Source organism: Pinus tabuliformis, chromosome 9 (assembly GCF_031772625.1).
Source record: "Pinus tabuliformis cultivar Carrire ecotype Pingquan chromosome 9, CPIR1, whole genome shotgun sequence".
NCBI classification, from domain to species: Eukaryota; Viridiplantae; Streptophyta; class Pinopsida; order Pinales; family Pinaceae; genus Pinus; species Pinus tabuliformis.
Window position 1 is genome coordinate 1,565,616,871 of NC_142307.1, and position 20,380 is coordinate 1,565,637,250.

General features: G+C 39.2%; 1 protein-coding gene across 3 annotated transcripts in view; it reads right to left on the bottom strand.

Moving 5' to 3' along the window:
- Positions 1-20,380, bottom strand: part of LOC149154613 (putative CoA ligase CCL6) — a 305,760-nt gene that overhangs the window by 55,647 nt on the left and 229,733 nt on the right. For all 3 annotated transcript variants that reach the window (XM_089440150.1, XM_089440151.1, XM_089440149.1), the window contains 5 exons: positions 18,016-18,126; positions 17,814-17,901; positions 17,653-17,719; positions 17,407-17,482; positions 17,194-17,311 (listed from right to left, as the gene is read on the bottom strand). In XM_089440150.1, coding sequence (XP_089296276.1) covers positions 17,194-17,311; positions 17,407-17,482; positions 17,653-17,719; positions 17,814-17,901; positions 18,016-18,126 — 460 coding nt within the window. The remainder of the gene's footprint in view (positions 1-17,193; positions 17,312-17,406; positions 17,483-17,652; positions 17,720-17,813; positions 17,902-18,015; positions 18,127-20,380) is intronic.

A 20,380-nucleotide genomic window follows, 5' to 3' on the forward strand; every position in this document is an offset into this window, starting at 1 on the left:
CGACAGCTGAACAACTCTGGCATCAGAGGTTCGGTCATTTGAATTTGCAGGACCTCATGTTATTGCAGAAGAAAGGTATGGTCGAGGGACTCCCTATCTTTCGTAATATTCAGTTAAATTGTGATGGTCGTGCCTTAGGAAAAATGCATAGAGAATAGTTTCATGTGCATGATAGGAGGAAGGAAACAGACATTTTAGAACTAGTGCACACTGATGTATGCGGACCTATGCAGACAAGGTCGCTAGGAGGAGCATATTATTTTCTGTTATTCACTGATGACTGCACTAGATATTCATGGGTTTATTTTTTGAACAAGAAAAGTCAGACTTTCCAGTGCTTTATAGAATTTAAAACCTTGGTGGAAAAGCAGATTGTTAAGAGTATAAAAATTCTCCGATCTGATCAAGGGGGAGAATACAAGCTAAAGGAATTCATGAAATTCTGCAAATCTCACGGGATTGTTCAGCAGTATACAGTGCCACACACACCACAGCAGAATGGAGTTGCAGAGCGCAAAAACAGAACCTTGGTGGAGTGCGCAAGGAGCATGTTACAAGGTAAGGGTCTGTCTAATAGCTTTTGGGCAAAGGCTATTAATACTGCTGTATATTTGAAGAACAGAAGTCCTACCAGGTATCTTGGCTTCAAAACCCCTTTTGAAGCTCTATATGGATTTAAACCAGCAGTAAACCATCTAAGAGTATTTGGGTCAAAAGCATTTGCCCATATACCCAAAGCTGATAGGAAGAAATTAGATCCTAAAGCTGTGAAATGCATCTTTGTTGGTTATGGCACAGAATTTAAAGCATATAAATTATACAATCCTGAGTCTCGTAAGACATTTGCAAGCAGGGATGTAGTGTTTCATGAACAGGTACAAGAAGGGAAAGATGACGTTGGTGATGATTGGCACATTCCATTGTTGTTGGAGGAAAGCAGCGAGGATGAAAGAGAGCAGGAGCAGAAAGAAGAGCAAAAAGAAGAACAGCAAGAAGGTGACAATGCAAGCCCAGTTTTAGCAGAAGAAAACAAAATTGAGGTAAGTCCCCTACCAAGGAGGTCAGGTAGGAAGACTCAATTACCATTAAAATTGAGAAACTATGCTTTGATGTCAAAGGTTTTGAACATTGTAGAACCCTCTAATTACAAAGAAGCTAGTCAATTTAAGGAATGGAGAGCTGCAATGAATGAAGAAATGGAATCAATTCTTAGAAATGATACTTGGGATTTAGTTGAGCTGCCTAAGAATAAAACACCCATAGGATGCAAATGGCTGTTTAAACCAAAAATGAATGCAGACGGAAGTATAGATAAGTTAAAAGCTAGGCTGGTTGCAAAAGGATATTCACAGCAGGAAGGTATAGATTTTGATGATACTTTTGCACCTGTAGCAAAGTTAAATACAATCAGAATGCTTATTGCTTTAGCTACTAAATGTAATTGGGAATTACACCAGCTTGATGTTAAATCTGCATTTTTAAATGGTGATTTAAAAGAGGAAATTTACTTAGTACAGCCAGAAGGATTTGTAAAGCAGGGGCAGGAACATCTTGTTTGCAGATTGAAAAAGGCTTTATATGGTTTAAAGCAAGCACCCAGGTCTTGGTACGAAAAGGTTGATTCTTTCTTTGTAGAGTATGGTTTCCATAGAAGTTTAAATGACCCAAATTTGTATACCAAGTACAATAATCAGGGGCAGATTATTTTGATTTCTTTGTATGTGGACGATATGATTATAACAGGAAATGTAGATGATTTAATCAAAGGAATCAAAAGGCTTATGGCACAAGTTTTTGAGATGAAGGATCTCGGAAGCCTTCACTATTGTCTGGGATTAGAAGTATGTAGAGATACTGGGCAAACTTTTCTTACCCAAGGGAAGTATGCCAGAAATCTGTTGGAAAAGTTTGGTATGGATCAGTGTAGAGCAGCAGCGACACCTTTGCAGCAGAATCTGAAATTGAGCAGTGACGATGGCACTAAGGAGGTTGATGCCACAATGTACAGACAGCTGGTTGGCAGCTTGATATATCTTACAACAACCAGACCTGACTTGGCATACTCTGTTAGTGTATTGAGCCAATTCATGTCGAAACCGCTTGAAAGTCACTGGATAGCAACAAAGAGCGTGTTGAGATATCTTTGTGGTATAATTATGGTATTTTATACACTGATGTATCTGATGTTACTCTAGCAGGTTTTTCAGACTCAGACTAGGCAGGTAACCTGGATGATTGGAGGTCCATCACAGGTTATGCATTCAACATAGGTTCCGGGGTCATAGCTTGGAGCAGCAAGAAGCAGAGTACTGTAGCCTTGTCTTCATGTGAAGCTGAGTATCAAGCATTGTGTGCAGCTATGTGTGAAGCGATCTGGTTGAGAAGGCTTCTCAAAGATGCAGGAAAAGAACAGAAGAATCCCACTTCCATCAAAAGCGACAACCAGAGCACCATTAAATTAGCATACAATCTAGTGTTTCACAAAAACACCAAACATATAGACACTCAGTTCCATTTTGTTAGAGAGAAAATACAGTCAAAAGAAATTGTTGTTGAATATTGTAAAACTTGTGACAATGTGGCTGATATTTTCACAAAGCCTCTTGCACGAGTGAAATTTGAATTGCTTAGAAAGATGCTAGGAGTCCAGGAGAACCCTTTCTCCATTAAGGGGGGGAGTAAAAAATAATTAATATTATTTTGTATTAATGGAGAAAATGGTTACATTGTTGTAACGGTCTCCCTAGTTTAGGATTAGTTCCTAAAGTTTAGGGGTTTGGGTGCAACTTCCTAATTCCTAGTATTGTATTTAATGATGTAATCTTTCATTTGATGAATAATAGAGTGTACGAGAGTGATCTCTCTGTTTTTGGTGAGTGTAGTCTCCAGGTGCAGGCCACACCTGAGAGCTACATCTCTTTCTTTTCAATTCTGTTCACATTTTATCTCACTGCCTCTGAAAATTTTGACCTGCTACTCCCTTTGAGATGCGAAATTTTCTCCTTCGCTTCTAAGCTTTCTGGCGGATCACTCACGCTCTGACACCATGTGAAAATTTCAAAACCGAAATCTTATTGCAACAATTGGAAATTATTCTTCTAATTGTTAATTAATTTTAACAATTTATTTGCTATGGCAAATATTGAATAAATCACACAGCAACCTTCACAAATAAAATACTATGGAAATAATAGCACTGGAAATCCATTATGTCTAAAATGAGAGATGCTTGCCAAATATGAAGTATACCAATATATCAAAAATCAATGTTTCTAAGTAGCTTTATCATGACTTAATAGAACGTAAGCAACTTGTCCAACACTGAGTGCATCATCTCATCATAGGTACCATAAATCATAGTTTTAAAAACTAGAACTGGTGACCGGACTGGTCCACCTAATAAACTGGGTTTCAAACCAAAACCAATCAAACCAAGACTGGTTAGATCTCAATGAACCAGTTTTAAAAAAACACAAGAAATAATTAATTTTTAATGAAGAAAACTATTGTAAGATTTAAAACCATGATTCCAAACCAATAGACACAAAATATGCAAAGTTTGATCATATATATACCATGTAAAGGTGAATATATCAAAATGGCACCAAGTGCAGTACATATCAACAACAAAATATATAATCAACGAGGCTCTAAATGGCCTCTAGAATCCAAAAACAAAGCCTACAAGCTATGGCACCACTGGCCTGCTACAAGTATACATATATGATATTAGTGATCAACATTATCACTTGAAACTTTTCATCGCGATCAAACTCAGATGGTTGAGTCTTAACTCCCAAACTTTGCAACTGCTTGAGTCACAAACTTCTTAGCTGGTTCAGTGACTTGAGTCTCAAACTTCTGAAGATGTTATGCCCTAATATGCCCTATTACTTCATTCGGTGCTCCATATGGCTTTACATGGCCTCCTATCCCAGCCAAGTGTTGCTTGAACCTGTTAATACCCCCTCCTTCAATAGGTTCTTGGCAATATTTGCAGATTATTTTGCTATCAATCATATCACAATGACCCCATGCAATATCTTGGCTTTTGGAGGCATGGTGGCTACTGCTTAGCTCAAATTCTCTATTGTTCCACTACTCCAGCGAGAACTCAACACTCTCCAAGCTCACAATGAAGCTCATTAAAACTCTAAATGAGATGTGTGAGGCACATGAGAGGGGAGACCTCCTTTTATTGGATGAGGGACCCACAAGGAAAGGTGGGGCAACAATTATAAATAGAAGTTTGCAGGCAGCGTTGAGGACCTTTTCGCTAATTTGACAAACTATACCATTGTTGCTTAAGCTGTTTAGCTAAGTCACAAAGTGTTGTTCAACACCAGAGATCTCTGAGGGGAAATCTCACCCTTTCTTCAATGGACCACAAGTGCCACCCTAGGGAGGTATTGCCATAATTTCGTGGAGGCTTGGGGAATAATTTGCAGGTGGTACAAGTTGCCTTTGCCTTAGTTTGGATGCAAGAAAGGGAGCCACGTAGTCTTGTGGGAGAGCATTTCAGTGACAAGAGCACTCAACCTCTGCAGGTCTTTCCCTTGGTCAATTTGTAGTGCATTTCCAGAGAATTTACAAGCTGGGAGAGTGTGATTTTCTTAGGTCGAAATTTCCTTGCAGTGCCCTACGCAATAGTTGTCCTGGGCTGCGCAGTTCATAATGGAAATTCATGGGGAAGCCTTGGGGAAGGATTTTGAGGTAGAATTGAGTTGGGGGTGTAAAAAGATTGATTGGGGAGGATTTCTCAATATTTTGGAGGGGTTGTAAGATTTTGTAGAATCAGATGTGTTCTAGACTTGAAATTTTGTGGAAAGGCTAAAATACATGAGATCTCCAAAACCCAAAAATTGTTTTTGGAAATTGCGCCTAGAATTGACTTAATTAGATTGTTAACCAATTTTTAAATATTTCTTAAGTCTAAACTTGGGGAATATGGTTAATTAATAAGTATTAATTAAGTCAAGGCGTGAATCATCTAGAAACTCACACAGATCGACTCCAAGATGATCCTATCCATCGATTATGTTTTAATCTTGGTCATTGGTGCTCCAACAGAGGATTATAAGAGGAGGTTGATGTGGTGATGGATAAGACACTTGAGAGGTTTGATTTCATGAGAAGATCAATTTACAAAGTAGCAGCAGTGAGTTGTCGGAGAAATACCTGAGATCGAAGCACTTAGAGAGGGGCAGAGACAGTGAAGTCGGAGGAATATTTCCAAATCCGGTGAGTGCATTTGCAAAGATCCACAAAGAGGCTGATGTTGGGGCAGTGTAGTAGCCTCTAGAGGCAATTTCTATTATGTTGGGGAAAGACAAGTTTCAATTCCAGAATTTGGACAGCGGTTCTGGAGACCAAGAGAGACATTTTCCCAGAAAGCAACAAACCAGACGGCTTGAGGAGAGGTTGATTCAGACCGTGTGCAAAAGGGATTGCGTTAGAGTGACGCAGTAGTTACACAAAAGAAGTTTGGATCACTCACTTGGAGCTGAGGTCAGAGCTCAGATGTGCTTATTGGGTGAGGAAATTTCCTCACTAGATTTTTGCCAGTATTTTCTCTGCAGGATTTCCAGTATTTGGCATCCAGATTGTACTCAGATTATTTCACTATTGCCTAATAATATAACCCTCAGATGTTGCACCTGTTTTCCCAAGTTGGGTTTTTCCGAGGACTTTTGTCCAAAAATAACTGTGTTATTTTATGTGTGTGTGCTAGCGTTTCTTCTAGAGTTTATCCTTTCGCAGTTTTATTTGTGTAGATTGCAGTGTAATTTATTCAATATTTGTTGTAGCAAACGGTAAATAAATTGCTAAATTAAATTAACAATTAGGAGAATAATTTTCCGTTGCTACAATAGGATTCCAGTGTGGAATTTTCATAGGTGCTGCAAAGACAAAATTCATACAGGCCGTAATTTTCAAGCAATGGAGGAGCTCATAGGATTTGGGGGTGATTTTGGAGCATCAAAAATAGATCAAACCCTTACTTTTTTTTTCTGGGTTTTTGGTGGAAAGCCCAAGATTAATTTGGTAGAATTTTCTAGGCATCTTTGGAGGCTCAAATAGGGGTTCCTTTCAGCGAACATGGCAAAAATTCCAAGGCTAGCACAATACCTTTTTGAGGAGTTGTTCCTTCTACATCCGGGCAACATTTTCTCACCTGGAATTGTCTAGCTTGCCTTGGCAAGACCAAGTGCACGCATTGCATGCATTGTACTCTTTATATATATAATAAAATTGTTGAATTTTAGCGCAGTTCCAGTGCAATTCTGGGTGTTTAATGGCTATCTGAAAATTCATGTTTGCATGTGTATCTTTGCTTAATATCATTGTCAATTTTCCTATTAGGAATATTACACAATCCATATTCCAAAACATATGAAACATCATGTCAAAGTAAAGCATATCTGTGATCTATCAAGAATCATGTCAAAGTAAAGCATATCTGTGATCTATCAAGAATCATGTCAAAAGGCCAAATCTTGTCAAACCCTTGCAATTGCTATCAAATATTGTCATATACTAGCTTCAATGATCAAATCAAAATAACATACTGATATGCATATTCCAGTCCCCAAAAAACACAAGTTTAGTCAACACATTCAAATTCTCTATAGTAAGTAAAATATTCAAACTTCCTTGCTCATAGGTCATTCTATTGTATGCTCCATGTTTTGTAGGATTGTCATACACCAGGTGCACTTATGATTTCGTGCATGAGACTTCAAATTTTATGACCTACGGGCATAACTGTGCACATAGGATTTCTTCCATGCAGTTGGAGGCCTATAATCGCACTCTTAAGCCTTATTCCATGCGGTTGGCGTTTAGACTAAGAGAAACCCTCTCTTTTCACACCAGAACTTTTTGTAGACCAAAAACATCAGATATCAGTCAAAAATCTTACTTCAACAATAAAGAATCTTCTACACATTTAATGCAAATGACAATAGGTGTAGGAATCTTATGAAGAGTTTCTCCCTCTTGATAGGCAGCAACTTTAGTCACCATCATTCAAGTCATCAACCTGTCTATCATAATACTTGTCATGTATCAGCGAAATGTTACATCATAAAATTAAACTATATCAGGTTCTAAAACATATCCATCATATTCAAAACATGTCAGCATCAACTTCTTCATCATCATATATGAACATGACATCAAACTTTCATCAAGGGCTAGAGTCTTATGATTGGGAAAGCTGACAAGTGTAACATCATACTTCAAAGATCATGAACACAATATCACTTACATAGCTTAGTCCATCAAGTCAGGGCATCCGGATTTACCATAGAGACCAATTTACTAAGTTAAATGAGGTCAACAAGAAGATCCTGAATATCAATCTTATTGTTACACTTCTATCATCATGGTTACCATGTTTGTTACAAACACTATCAATAGTATCAAGCTACCATATATAAGGATCAATGTGCTAACCTTCTTTATAAGATCAGGAAATCCATTATGTCTAAAATGAGAGATGCTTGCCAAATATGAAGTATACCAATATATCAAAAATCAATGTTTCTAAGTAGCTTTATCATGACTTAATAGAACGTAAGCAACTTGTCCAACACTGAGTGCATCATCTCATCATAGGTACCATAAATCATAGTTTTAAAAACTAGAACTGGTGACCGGACTGGTCCACCTAATAAACTGGGTTTCAAACCAAAACCAATCAAACCAGGACTGGTTAGATCTCAATGAACCAGTTTTAAAAAAACACAAGAAATAATTAATTTTTAATGAAGAAAACTATTTTAAGATTTAAAACCATGATTCCAAACCAATAGACACAAAATATGCAAAGTTTGATCATATATATACCATGTAAAGGTGAATATATCAAAATGGCACCAAGTGCAGTACATATCAACAACAAAATATATAATCAACGAGGCTCTAAATGGCCTCTAGAATCCAAAAACAAAGCCTACAAGCTATGGCACCACTGGCCTGCTACAAGTATACATATATGATATTAGTGATCAACATTATCACTTGAAACTTTTCATCGCGATCAAACTCAGATGGTTGAGTCTTAACTCCCAAACTTTGCAACTGCTTGAGTCACAAACTTCTTAGCTGGTTCAGTGACTTGAGTCTCAAACTTCTGAAGATGTTATGCCCTAATATGCCCTATTACTTCATTCGGTGCTCCATATGGCTTTACATGGCCTCCTATCCCAGCCAAGTGTTGCTTGAACCTGTTAATACCCCCTCCTTCAATAGGTTCTTGGCAATATTTGCAGATTATTTTGCTATCAATCATATCACAATGACCCCATGCAATATCTTGGCTTTTGGAGGCATGGTGGCTACTGCTTAGCTCAAATTCTCTATTGTTCCACTACTCCAGCGAGAACTCAACACTCTCCAAGCTCACAATGAAGCTCATTAAAACTCTAAATGAGATGTGTGAGGCACATGAGAGGGGAGACCTCCTTTTATTGGCTTGACCGGTTGTTTTTAGAAGGAAATAACCTTTATTTTCCCTCCAAACCACCTCACAAGCCTCCAAGAATGCCTCTGGTGGGTTCGCGGCCTGCTTGGCAATAAACTGGTTGGTTTGTGATGGAACCAGCTGATTTACGGGAAAACCAACCAATTTTGTCATAAATCAGTCGATTTATGCCTGGTTTGTCTTAAAAAAGGGCGAATGATGCACCGAACCAGGGTTTTTGACCAGTTTGGTTGGTTTAGCAAATGAACCGGTCAGTTTGACCGGTTTCTAGTTCAGACCAACCAATTTTTAAAACACTGCCATGAATTCAACCTACTTTCTATCATGAAGGTGAAATCCCCATCATACCTTAGGGTTTATCTTGCCATCCAATATTGCAGTTGAAACATAACAGTGAAACAATACACCATACATACCTTGTAGTGTTCAGATACATATGTATCTTCTTATTTGACATTGGCAGCGGGAGCACTTTGTCAACTTCCTTGTCATGGGCAACTGTAGCTCTTCTCTTCCTGCACTAGCCATCTTTTCATGCACCTTAGATGATCCTCAAGAAGGATCCACTTATCACATCTCATCAAAATGTTAGAAGTATCCAAGTACTAAAATATACATGCAAGAGGCCTAATCAATGATCTAAAAAAAAGTAAAGACATAGAGGAGTAACATAAATCGAGAAAGTATTTATCTTCAATGAGAGGTGATCATCTCCCTCTTGAACCAATTTTCAAGAGTCGTGACTATCCATCATCCATATAACATTGTTACCTTCAATATATTCATATACTTCACCAATAACCAAGGCCTAATTGAGACTATCCCATCTAGGGCTACAAGTGCTTGAACATCCTCACATTGATCATGCTAGGGTTTCTAGATTGCATATCTCAAATCTTTTCCATAAACCAAGGTTTCTCCCAAACCCTAATCTCATAATATTCATCAAACCCTAATAACCAAATTGTCTAGGGTTTCCTTCAAACTTTAGTATTCTTTTAGGTCTCCTCCATCTTCTCTTGCTTCCATTAATGGTGTCTTCAAGGGGTGATCTTCAATGAATTTTCTTTAGCACAACTCTGAAACCATGTTAATTTTTCTTAGGGCTATATTATTATTTGCTTCGATAATTTCATTTAATTATTTATATATTAAATTCACCCCAAAGCGTCATAACATTATTCAGATTTACATCATTATTCAACAACTTATGCAAGTATATAGAAAGAACAATATCATCATCAATGTAGTGGAGCATAAAAGAACAATAGAAGAAAAGCATTCACACATAGAAACACCAGGATTGGTCAAAGACCTGGACAAAACCCACTGTGGAGAAAACCCTTTCATGTTCTTCTTATTAGATTTTCATTGAATGATACATCAAAAGAGAATACAATGATACATATCTTCATCCATACAACTAAAGAATATCCATGAAAATGATCCCAGCAAAATCAATCTAACAAGATCCAAAAGACGATTCTAGCAAAAGCACTGATCAGATATCACTTCATTAGACTGTGGTCAACTTCAGTCATTTGCGCTCAACTTCGGCAATTGACGAAAAACAAACGAAGACGTGTCGTGAGTTCGGATGAGAGGCTTCAACTACACGGATGAGTCACCCTGCGTGTGGTTACAATTGATATTTCTCAGCGACATGCCTACGGCTGAGACCCAAAACCCTAAAACAGAGATGCGAGCATCGAACCCTGCAATTTCTCCTTCATGAGAACTAATTCTCAATAGACCTGCCTCAGACCCGTGCAAGCCAAACTCAAGGAAGAGAATAGAAGAATGATCCAAGATAATTGTCCAAATGAGGGTCACTTGATTTATATTTATAGCCTTCCAAGGGAGTCCAATTTTCTTTAGGGCCGACCTGATCAAATATGCACATGTGGGCTTTAATTCAAAAATACACTTTCCCCTGTCCAAATTGAGCACTTCAATAGTTGAAATTGGTCCTCTTGAAAAGAGGATCTTGTCCCATGGTTGCAATTTCTCACTGAGCTTCCAAATTAACACTCCCTAGTGAGGAAATTGGAATGTTCATTACGAGCACTCATAGAGCTGACAGCTAGGGTTACAAGGGCCACAACAAGGATTTCAAGGCCGAGAAAGGAAAACGGCTCACCAAGGAAGGCAGAAAAGACCACGACTAGGGCTAAGAGGGCTAACGCTAGGCCTAGAAGCCCTAAAAGGAAATTTGGAACCCATGAAAAAAATCAAATTTTGATTCAGATCTTCAAAATCCCTACAAAATGCCACAAAATCTCCTCAAAAGGATAGCATATTTCTCTTTTGCTTGAGCGTTGGCCTTGGAGAGTAGCCAGAGGCTATATCTTGCCTTCTAGGCCTAGATTTGCCTCAAAACCCTAACAATTTCTTCCAAAAGAGCTAGATGTTTCACTTGGTTGAGAGAAACCCTCACAAGATTTGAGATAGCTTAAGAATTCAACTACATAGATAAAATAAAATTTCCCAAAACCCAAATATATACAAAATTTAAAATAAACCCAACACTCCAACTACTGCAAACAAGGGTTAGAAATAATTTACAAAATATTTACACATATACAATGCTTGAAAATTTTAATTTTTGAGAAATAGATCTTGAACAAAAATGGTGGATAAATGTACTCTTCGAAAAATTGGGATATTAGCCACAAACCCTTTTGCAAAGTTAGAATTACATATAAAAATTCCTAGAGAACAAACATAGTCGGCTCTTTCCCAAAGTTTGTGAACTTGGGGCCCAAGGGCCAGTGTACCTGCAGATCTCTATAAAATTTTCTCAATTCAAATCGTTAGATCATATGATGAATCAGATCACCTAAGATAATAAACACAAAAAAAAATACCAATAGAATGTCTTATCATTGACAAATGAAATAACGAATCATATAACAATTTAGCACAATATAGGATTAGCACATAACTAGCACGTACCACAGATCAATGGAACAAGAACACCATGAACTGAACCCCAAAGTCTTTCTATTATGATATTAAAATGTTCCCAGCAGAGCAATGGCTCAATACTAGCATTACAAATTTACATCATCCAGAAAATAGCCCAAGATCCCTATATCTTGAGAATCAAAATGGTTTCTATTTATAAAGAAATACTCCAAGTGGAAAATAGCAGCTAGTTGGTTTGATCCCGTCAAAATAATCTAGACTGTTGATAATAATTTGATCATTTTTTCCTCATTCACTCCCTTTCCTCCTGGCTCCCCAACTGGACTTTCCACGCACTGGATGCATCAGGGAGATCCGGAGGCCTGGCTATAGGGGTTTGCCATAGATCAGTGGACATTCGCAATTTTTGGGGAGGCAAGGGCTTCATAGGCCTCGACATTTTTGCTCATACTATAGAGAGGGATCTTCGCATCATCAATGTCTATGGCCCTTGCTCCGATCGTGCCACCTTCTGGAGAACCCTTCTTGGATCTGAGCTCTTTCAAGCGGATAACATTATATTGGGGGGGGACTTAAATTTTTCCCTGGGTTACTGCGAATCCTGGGGGCACATGGCACAAGTCGATTCACTCTCTGATACCATCTCCTCCCTTTTGGAGGACCACCACTGGGTGGACATCCCATCTGCTCGTCTTCAGTATACCTGGTCAAATAATAGAAGTGGAGATCAGAGTTTGGCCAGGAGGCTCGATCGCTTCCTCATAAAGGAGCCTTTATATAATATTATCCCCAGAATGCGTCAATGGGTAGGATCTGGCGGATTATCCGATCACAGGCCTATCTTCCTGGAGGCAGATGGCCTCACTCACAAAATCAAGAGCCCATTCAAATTCAATGCAGCCTGGCTACAAGATCCTTCATATATTCAGCTGGTTCATGAATATTGGCAGAACAATCCCAACCGGGAAGATGAGGAACTATCAGCTGGTTTTGTTAGGAAACTCACAGAACTCAAGCAGATCACTAAAAACTGGGCACACCAGAAGAGAATCCAGGATAACCTCACACTCAATGAGGCGGAAAGGGTCATTGCTGAGTTTGAAAATTCGACAGCTGGGACCTTCACTTCACAGGAGCACAAGGATCAGTATAACCTCCTTATCGCCAAGCGCTCACAGATCTTGAAGGAAAGAGAAGAAAGCTGGAGACTGAGGAGCAGGGCCATTTGGCTCACTGAGGGAGACAACAACACCAAATTTTATCACAAATTTGCCAATGGTCGTAAAGCAATCAATACCATTTGGGAATTAAAGGATGATCGCGGCCAAACTATTACATCCCAGCAGAACTTGGCCAGGCTTGCCAATGAGCACTTTAGGGGTATATACAAGGCACCTGGAATCATAAACATATTGGAAATCATGAGAGTGGCAGAACTATTTCCTAGATATGTGGATCAGGAAATGTCGGAAGAGATACAGAAGGAGGTGACCATGGAAGAGCTGGAAGCTACACTGAAATGGTTCAAAAAGGACAAGAGCCCTGGCCCGGATGGATGGACCATTGAATTCTACATCGCCTTCTTTGATATTCTGGGCCATGACCTTTTGAACATTGTGGAGGACAGTAGGAAAAGAGGTCGGATATCATCTGCTATCAAATCCACCTTCATCGCCCTCATTCCTAAGACCGATGACCCGAACTCCTTCGATGATTTTCGCCCCATATCACTCTGCAACTGCCTCTATAAGATTATAGCTAAGATTATTGCCAACCGCCTAAAGCCCATCCTCTCTATGCACATATCATCTGAGCAATTTGCTTTCTTGCATCATAGACAGATCCATGAGGCCATTGCTACTGCTCAAGAACTCATACACTCCCTACAGATCAAGAAGCAGAAGGGAATGATTCTCAAAGTAGACCTATCCAAGGCTTTCGACAGAACAAACTGGCTGTATCTTAGATTGCTACTCACTCATCTTGGATTCCCATATGATTTCATCAAATGGACGATGAGTTGTATCACTGATGTATCTTACAGCGTATTACTCAATGGGGAAGCTACACCCTTCTTTACTTCTGAGAGAGGACTTAGGCAGGGATGTCCTCTCTCACCGCTGCTGTTTCTCCTGATTATGGAAGGGCTGAGTCGGATTATTTTATCCACCAGAGATCGGCACCAACTTACAGGCATCAAAATTGTGGACAATTTTTTCCTCACACACCTATTATTCGTTGATGATATTTTAATCTTCCTGAATGGCAGCATCGGTGACACCTCATCATTACATAACTCTTTCCTCCTATTTCAGCATGCCACTGGAATGCAGATCAACAATAATAAGTCCACTATCACATCGGTTGGATGCTCAGTTCATGAAACCACCTATGCCACACAGCGCTTTCCATTTGTCAACTTGAATCTAACCGATGGTATAAAATATCTTGGTTTTCGACTTAAACCATCTGGCTACAGAATTGCTGACTGGTTATGGCTTATTACAAAAGTGGAGAAGCGGCTTCAGGTCTGGTATCATCGATACCTCTCGCGGGCAGGCAGATTAGTACTCATCAAAGCTGTAATTGAAGCCACACCCGTCTATTGGATGGCCCTTGCTTGGATACCAAGGGGCATCCTGAACAGGCTCCAAAGCATATGTTGTAGATTCCTATGGAAAGGACACCAGCCTGGGCGACTTTTTGCTTGGGTAAAATGGGACACCATCACCAAGCCTAAAAGATGGGGTGGCTGGGGCATCAAGAGACTGGCTATTTTCTCAAAGGCATTGGCTGCCAAGCTCGGATGGCGATTACTCACATCAGACAGCCTCTGGTCACAGGTGGCATACGCAAAATATATTAAGCCTCAATCCGTATTAGATTGGATCTGCACTAGACAGGGAAATAATCACCAAATTTCCAATATCTGGAAAGCTGTCATTGACACCATACCTCTGCTACGAGAAGGAATCACATGGCGTATTAAGGAAGGGAATGCTGTTCGGGTTGGGGTCGACCCATGGGTCGGATGTGGTAACGCCCACAGATTACCTGCAGAGCTCATCCGACATCTCCATGACAGAGGAATTACTCATATCAAACACATTGGTGATCAAGCCAACTCCACCTTCCTCCAGCAGGCTTGGTTATCCGCCCGAGCAATAGACCTGCCTCAACAATGGATTAACGAATGGATGGATTATACTGCTGCTCTCACTCAAGCGCAAATCAGACTCACTGAGGGACCTGATGAGATTATCTGGGCTTATGCTAAACATGGTGTTTATACTCCAAAACTGGGATATCTCAGGCTCATGGAACCTTATAAGCCCCCAGACATTCAACCTACCTGGAAGGCGATCTGGAAGCTTAAGGCTGCACCTCGGACGAGACTTCTGATGTGGAATATCCTATTTGACAAAATACCTACTGGCTCCAACCTCATGAAGCGGTCCTTCTATGGACCTTTCCGCTGCCACCTCTGTCATGATGCTGAAGAGAGCACCGAACACTTGTTTCTTTCATGCAACTCTTCCCGAACTCTTTGGCAATCACTGTCTTCACATATCCCACTTCTGAAAGAATGGCACGGGAACAACCTTCCTGAGGCATGGTCTAACTGGTGCCTTGAGCACACAGGTAAGGCTAAAAATCTGCCTCTGCTGCCTTGTTGGGCTATCTGGATCGCCCGGAATCAGTCAATCTTCAATCTCAAAGATCCACACTGGCCCTCTATCATCCTCCATACGATCGCAGATCTCAACATGCTACCTGAAGATGACCACCCCGCCCCACCGAGAACCCTCAGCCCTGTGCCCATCGACAAAACCAAACCTTGGGCTTATTTCGATGGCTCAGCTCAAGAAGATGGATGCAGGGGGGGAGCTATACTCCATCTTAATGACAAGCATTGTTACAAACTCCAAATCAACCTTGGCAGAGGCACTAATAACTTCGCAGAGCTTTGCACAGCTAAACACATCATCCATTTTGCTATCCAAAAAAATTGCAGACACTTACAGATATTTGGAGACTCTAAACTTGTTTGTAATTGGCTCAATGATGCATCATATTGTCATGCTTTTTCTTTAAGACATATTCTTGATGAAGCAAAGAGATTGACAACTTCTTTTGAATCCTTTGTCTGCCATCACATCTACAGGGGACAAAACACCATTGCAGATCAGCTCTCCAAAGAGGCAGCGCACAGAGTAGGTGAAGATTGGTGGATCCAAGAGGAAGTTGAGGGCACTTTTTATCAGTATTATCATCGCCCTTTTGATGAACAGATGGAAAATGGGCCATAAAGCCCTTACTTTATCAGTTTTGTTTATTATAGCATGTAGATAGACACTGTTAGACAGAAGAATCAGTACATCTTTTTGTTTATATTCAGCAGATATATATCGCTCTCTGCGAAGAGCTAGCCACAATTTTGATCACAGCTAGACTTATTTTGAAATGCTCCCTGCGTGGAGATATCTTGTTTATACTCTTACCAGTTATTATGAACTCGACAGGGAACTACCTGCATATGAATATGCTTCGACATCTGCAAAATGTAATTTTCTTAATCTTAATGAAAATTACGACTTTTTCCCAGGGGAAAAAAAAATTTGATCATTTTTTAATTTTTGCCGTTGAAAATATTTATTTTGAGGAAAAATTTGAATTTCACTTGAGACTCATTTTTTATTAATCCAAAAATTAATATTTTGGATTAATTTCATCAAACATTTGACTTTGACTTAACCACCAAAGTCCTAGGGCTCAATTTTCCTTAAAATATCTATTTTTCCCTTGGTGGGGGACCTCCAAAATTTGATTTTTCTTTACCCACGTTTTTTTTCCACATGGAGAAAATTTAATTTTTCTATAATTATTTTTTACTCTAAATTAATTAATTTTTGGGCTTAGGATTTAGTATTGATTTAGCCAGAGAAATTAATTAATTGACACAAGAAGGGATTAATAATTTTTCCACCATCAAACACTTTCACCATTGTGTCTAAATATGAGGGACTATCCACTAAAATATTTTGTACATTAAATATTACAAATAATTCAACCCTCAAAGGGGAAACACACATTCGCTATAGACCCTCATGACATTAACCAATTTTGCGACACAACATGATCTAGTATAGACCAACTGATTTATAATAAAATAATTTAGCCAAATAGCTTAAATTATTCGCAAACCACTTTTAGAAAGGTTTTATATAACACCAGGATTCATCTAAGATCTTTTCAATGAATTCCAACCTAGCTTTAGGATTTAAGCTGGAGCAATAACTCTGTCGATTATCAGTGTTTAGAAACACACATAATTTGGTGAAGTTAAAAAACCTCCTAGGATGAAATTCGTCGTCAAAATCAAAGGCTTACCTAGGTGTTGTTACAAAATTAAACAGTCATACTAAAATTTACATTATAACTTGCTGAAATTGTGTTTAAATGATAGAACATATGTTGGCTGATGAATCTGAATTTTGAAAAAATTTCTTCATGTCTTCACATTCTGCTTCCTTGGACTGTTGAAAAAATGTGGTGAACAAGACCCATTGACTTTCTTTGGGATTCATTTAATTTCCTCTTTCTTGATACCTCTCAATATCTCTCTCTTTTTTAGGTAGTCATAGCAATTATTAGGGCATTTAGGCTCATAACCTTTGGCTTATGGTGGCTGTCATACATCCCATTTTTCTTTTGTAAAAAATGGCCAATCCGTGCATCAATGAAGCAATTTATATAGAAAAGAAAGAGTGGCGTACCATATCCTTGTACTACAACACTACAGCTCGTAACTCTCAAAAACTCTTCTACGTGTCTAGCCAGTGGGGCTGCTCCAGAAAGGATCAGACGAAGACAACCTCCTAGACCTTGTTTTACCTGGAACAGAAGAAATAACATTCATCATTACATAAAAGTGAATGGAAGAAAATTTCATTTTAAAAAAGTTGACACAAAGATCGAAACATACTAACCTTAGTAAAAACAAGCTTATCAAAAAGTGGTGCTGCTTCATCCTGCTTCAAACCATTCTGCATGTTCTTTAACTTGCTGTATTCAGTACACCATTGCCAACTATATTAGAATTCAAAAAATGTTGATCTCAAAGAAACAAATAATGAGCAGAACAAACAAAAGGTGCAAGCTTTTAAGTTTTCCTTTACTAGACAAGATATGGTTTTTTTATGCATAAAACACAAGGCTCTAGCAGTAACACATACTAGCTGTATGAAAAATCAAACAGCATTTTCTTTAATGCTCCGCCAGTTGATATCTTCTCATTTATACCTGCATGAACCAAAATGTCAAAAGTACATTGCATTGCACTTCTTTAATGTAAACACAAGTTTATAATTGTTTATAGAATACATTAAAAAAGGACCTGTGTATATACGATCAAACACACGAGGGACACCACATAAAATAGTTGGCTTTAACTCCATAATATCTTCCACCAAAAGCTTCACATCCTGTGGAAATAACAAACAAATTCAAGACCAAAAGAATACTACAAGATTTTATCAAATTACAATTATGAGGAGAGATGTATTTGAATAAAAGCAAACAAATCTGGTTATACATACCCCACGCCAGAAGCCTATTGATGCACTTTTAAAAATGCAATATTCCTCAATAACTCGATCAAATACATGTGCTAAGGGGAGAAAAGAAAAGTAAATGTCTGTTTCTATCACCTGCATGTGAATGAAGTTAGATATAATGTCAAAAATGTACTGTCAATACAATTATTTACAAATCATACAAGTTTTCACAAATCTACAAAATTTTCAAGATTCAGCAAGAAAAAGCAATCCAACATATAAAAATTAAATTTATACATGTTATCATAATATTAAACAGAAAATACACGTTAAAGGAATCTTCATCCTTAGAGAAAATCCATCTACAAATGTATAGTGTTCAAGATAAGCTAATTGTTTGATAGGGCATTGTCTTCAACACACTCTTTTGGGAAACAAGGTCCCACTAATATCAAAGGAGAGATATTTCAAAAGAAAATGGAGCCTCTTGAAATCGCTAAACAATGATAGCTTACAAACACATTTTTCTGCCACCCACAATAAAACGGGTTGGCTCAAGCTTCTACAGATTTGATATTTTTTTTGTATAGATGAATTTAATGTAGTTGATGAGATTTTGTTTATTGATTTTTACTTTTAACCTTCTACAATCCCTGTTACCCATCATTTTGTGGGTGATATCCCAAGGAGAAATTTTTTCTCCAAGATGGTCCTCAGCCGACAACGACGAACTAGGTCGTTGTGCCACTTCTCTACCACCTGATCCATCCATATGGTCCCTCACTCATCTGTCATGATCGCATGTTTGAAGGTGGGCCTCCCAAACCTAAAGGTATGCCTTGTCATTTGGTAATTGAGTATTGTAGCTTACTTATCATGGAAACTTTTGGGCATGAATTAATGGGGGCATTCGGCAGAAAGAGTGGGCTAGGTCTGTACCCTTGTCCCATCGACCACTTTTGGATGTTACCCTTAGACCCTAGTCTCGTGGGATCTCTTTTACTGACCTTTGGGCTCTCGGGATGGTACTTCATGGGAAACCCCGATTTTGGTTGTGTGGTCCCGCTCCCTCATCCACATACATCACTCCCCCTCCACTTATTATAACCCCATTCACAATTTCTCCCATCTGGGTCCACATTCCTCCACTAGGTCCACATAGGGTTAGTTTCCCCTTCCCCTACCCAAACCTTGGGTCAGGCCTAGAACGATGCCCCAAAGGTTGACACAACTGAAAAGAAGAGTAAAAGCATAATTGGCCACATTCAACAGGAAAATGTATCACAAAATGCAAAAGATGGTTGGGACAAACACATTTAGCACGTGAGCAAAAGCCAATGCATGAGCTCTACGCCATTCTCATGGCCATCACCCTAGTTCCTATAGGCCCTAGATGAGCCTCTTTATCATTCAAGAACCCATGATTTTCCCAACCCCTGGTGGGAAATGAACCGCCCCACCTCAAAGGGGGTATCCATTGTTGTACTTTACATACCATGCTCTTACTCCTTGAGCCCTGACCAGTTAACCAAAGAAAAATCATAAAAAACAAAAGGCATGTGAAAAAGGGTGGAAAAATCAAGGTCGGGGTAACTCATGTACCACGATTGCTCCCTCCTATACATTATATACCCAAGTGTGGGCTTCCCCTTTATTAGCTACCCTTGTACCCCGACATGTGGCCTAGGATTGCCCCTTACATTCCCTACTCCATTCATTTCTTTATCACATGCCACCTCCTTTGAAGGATGTACCTTGGACATACTATCCCCTTTAAAGGTAGAAACCACCTAATAGGGTACTTGGTTAACCCCCTTTGGAGTTTGGAGACATTAGCACATGTTAAAGCCCATTATGGAAGGGCATGCCATTATGAATTGCCCACCTGTTGTCCATAGTTTGTAAGCTCTTTAACTCAATTTCTTCAAATGACTTGTTGTACTAGAAGGCTAGGAGACGCATTGGATCTTATGCTTGTAGAGGGTCTTCATTTTGGGTTTGGTCTCCCTATACGGGGTCCTAACCCTCCAGAGGGCTACATTGGCACATGTAGGGTGTGTGTAGAGAAGCATGGGCCTCCACAGTAGTAGACAACACTCCATGGAACCCCAAAGATGTTCAGAGATTTCTCGTGATTCACCTATTGGACAAGGAAGATGCACCTGGTTCACCATGCTCAGTCGACCCCACAGTTGTACCATGCACTTAGCAAATGACCCAGGACTTGTATGCTGATGTGGCATCACTTACACCATCATCTGAGCCCTTACAAATGGTCTACAAGCATATTTGATCTACTTGGAGACCCATGAGGTTACTTGTGTGCCCCCATACCCATTAGGAGCACCATAAGTTTATAATTTGGAGAACAAGGGGCTAACCCCTTGTCCACTACTTTTGAGAGTCT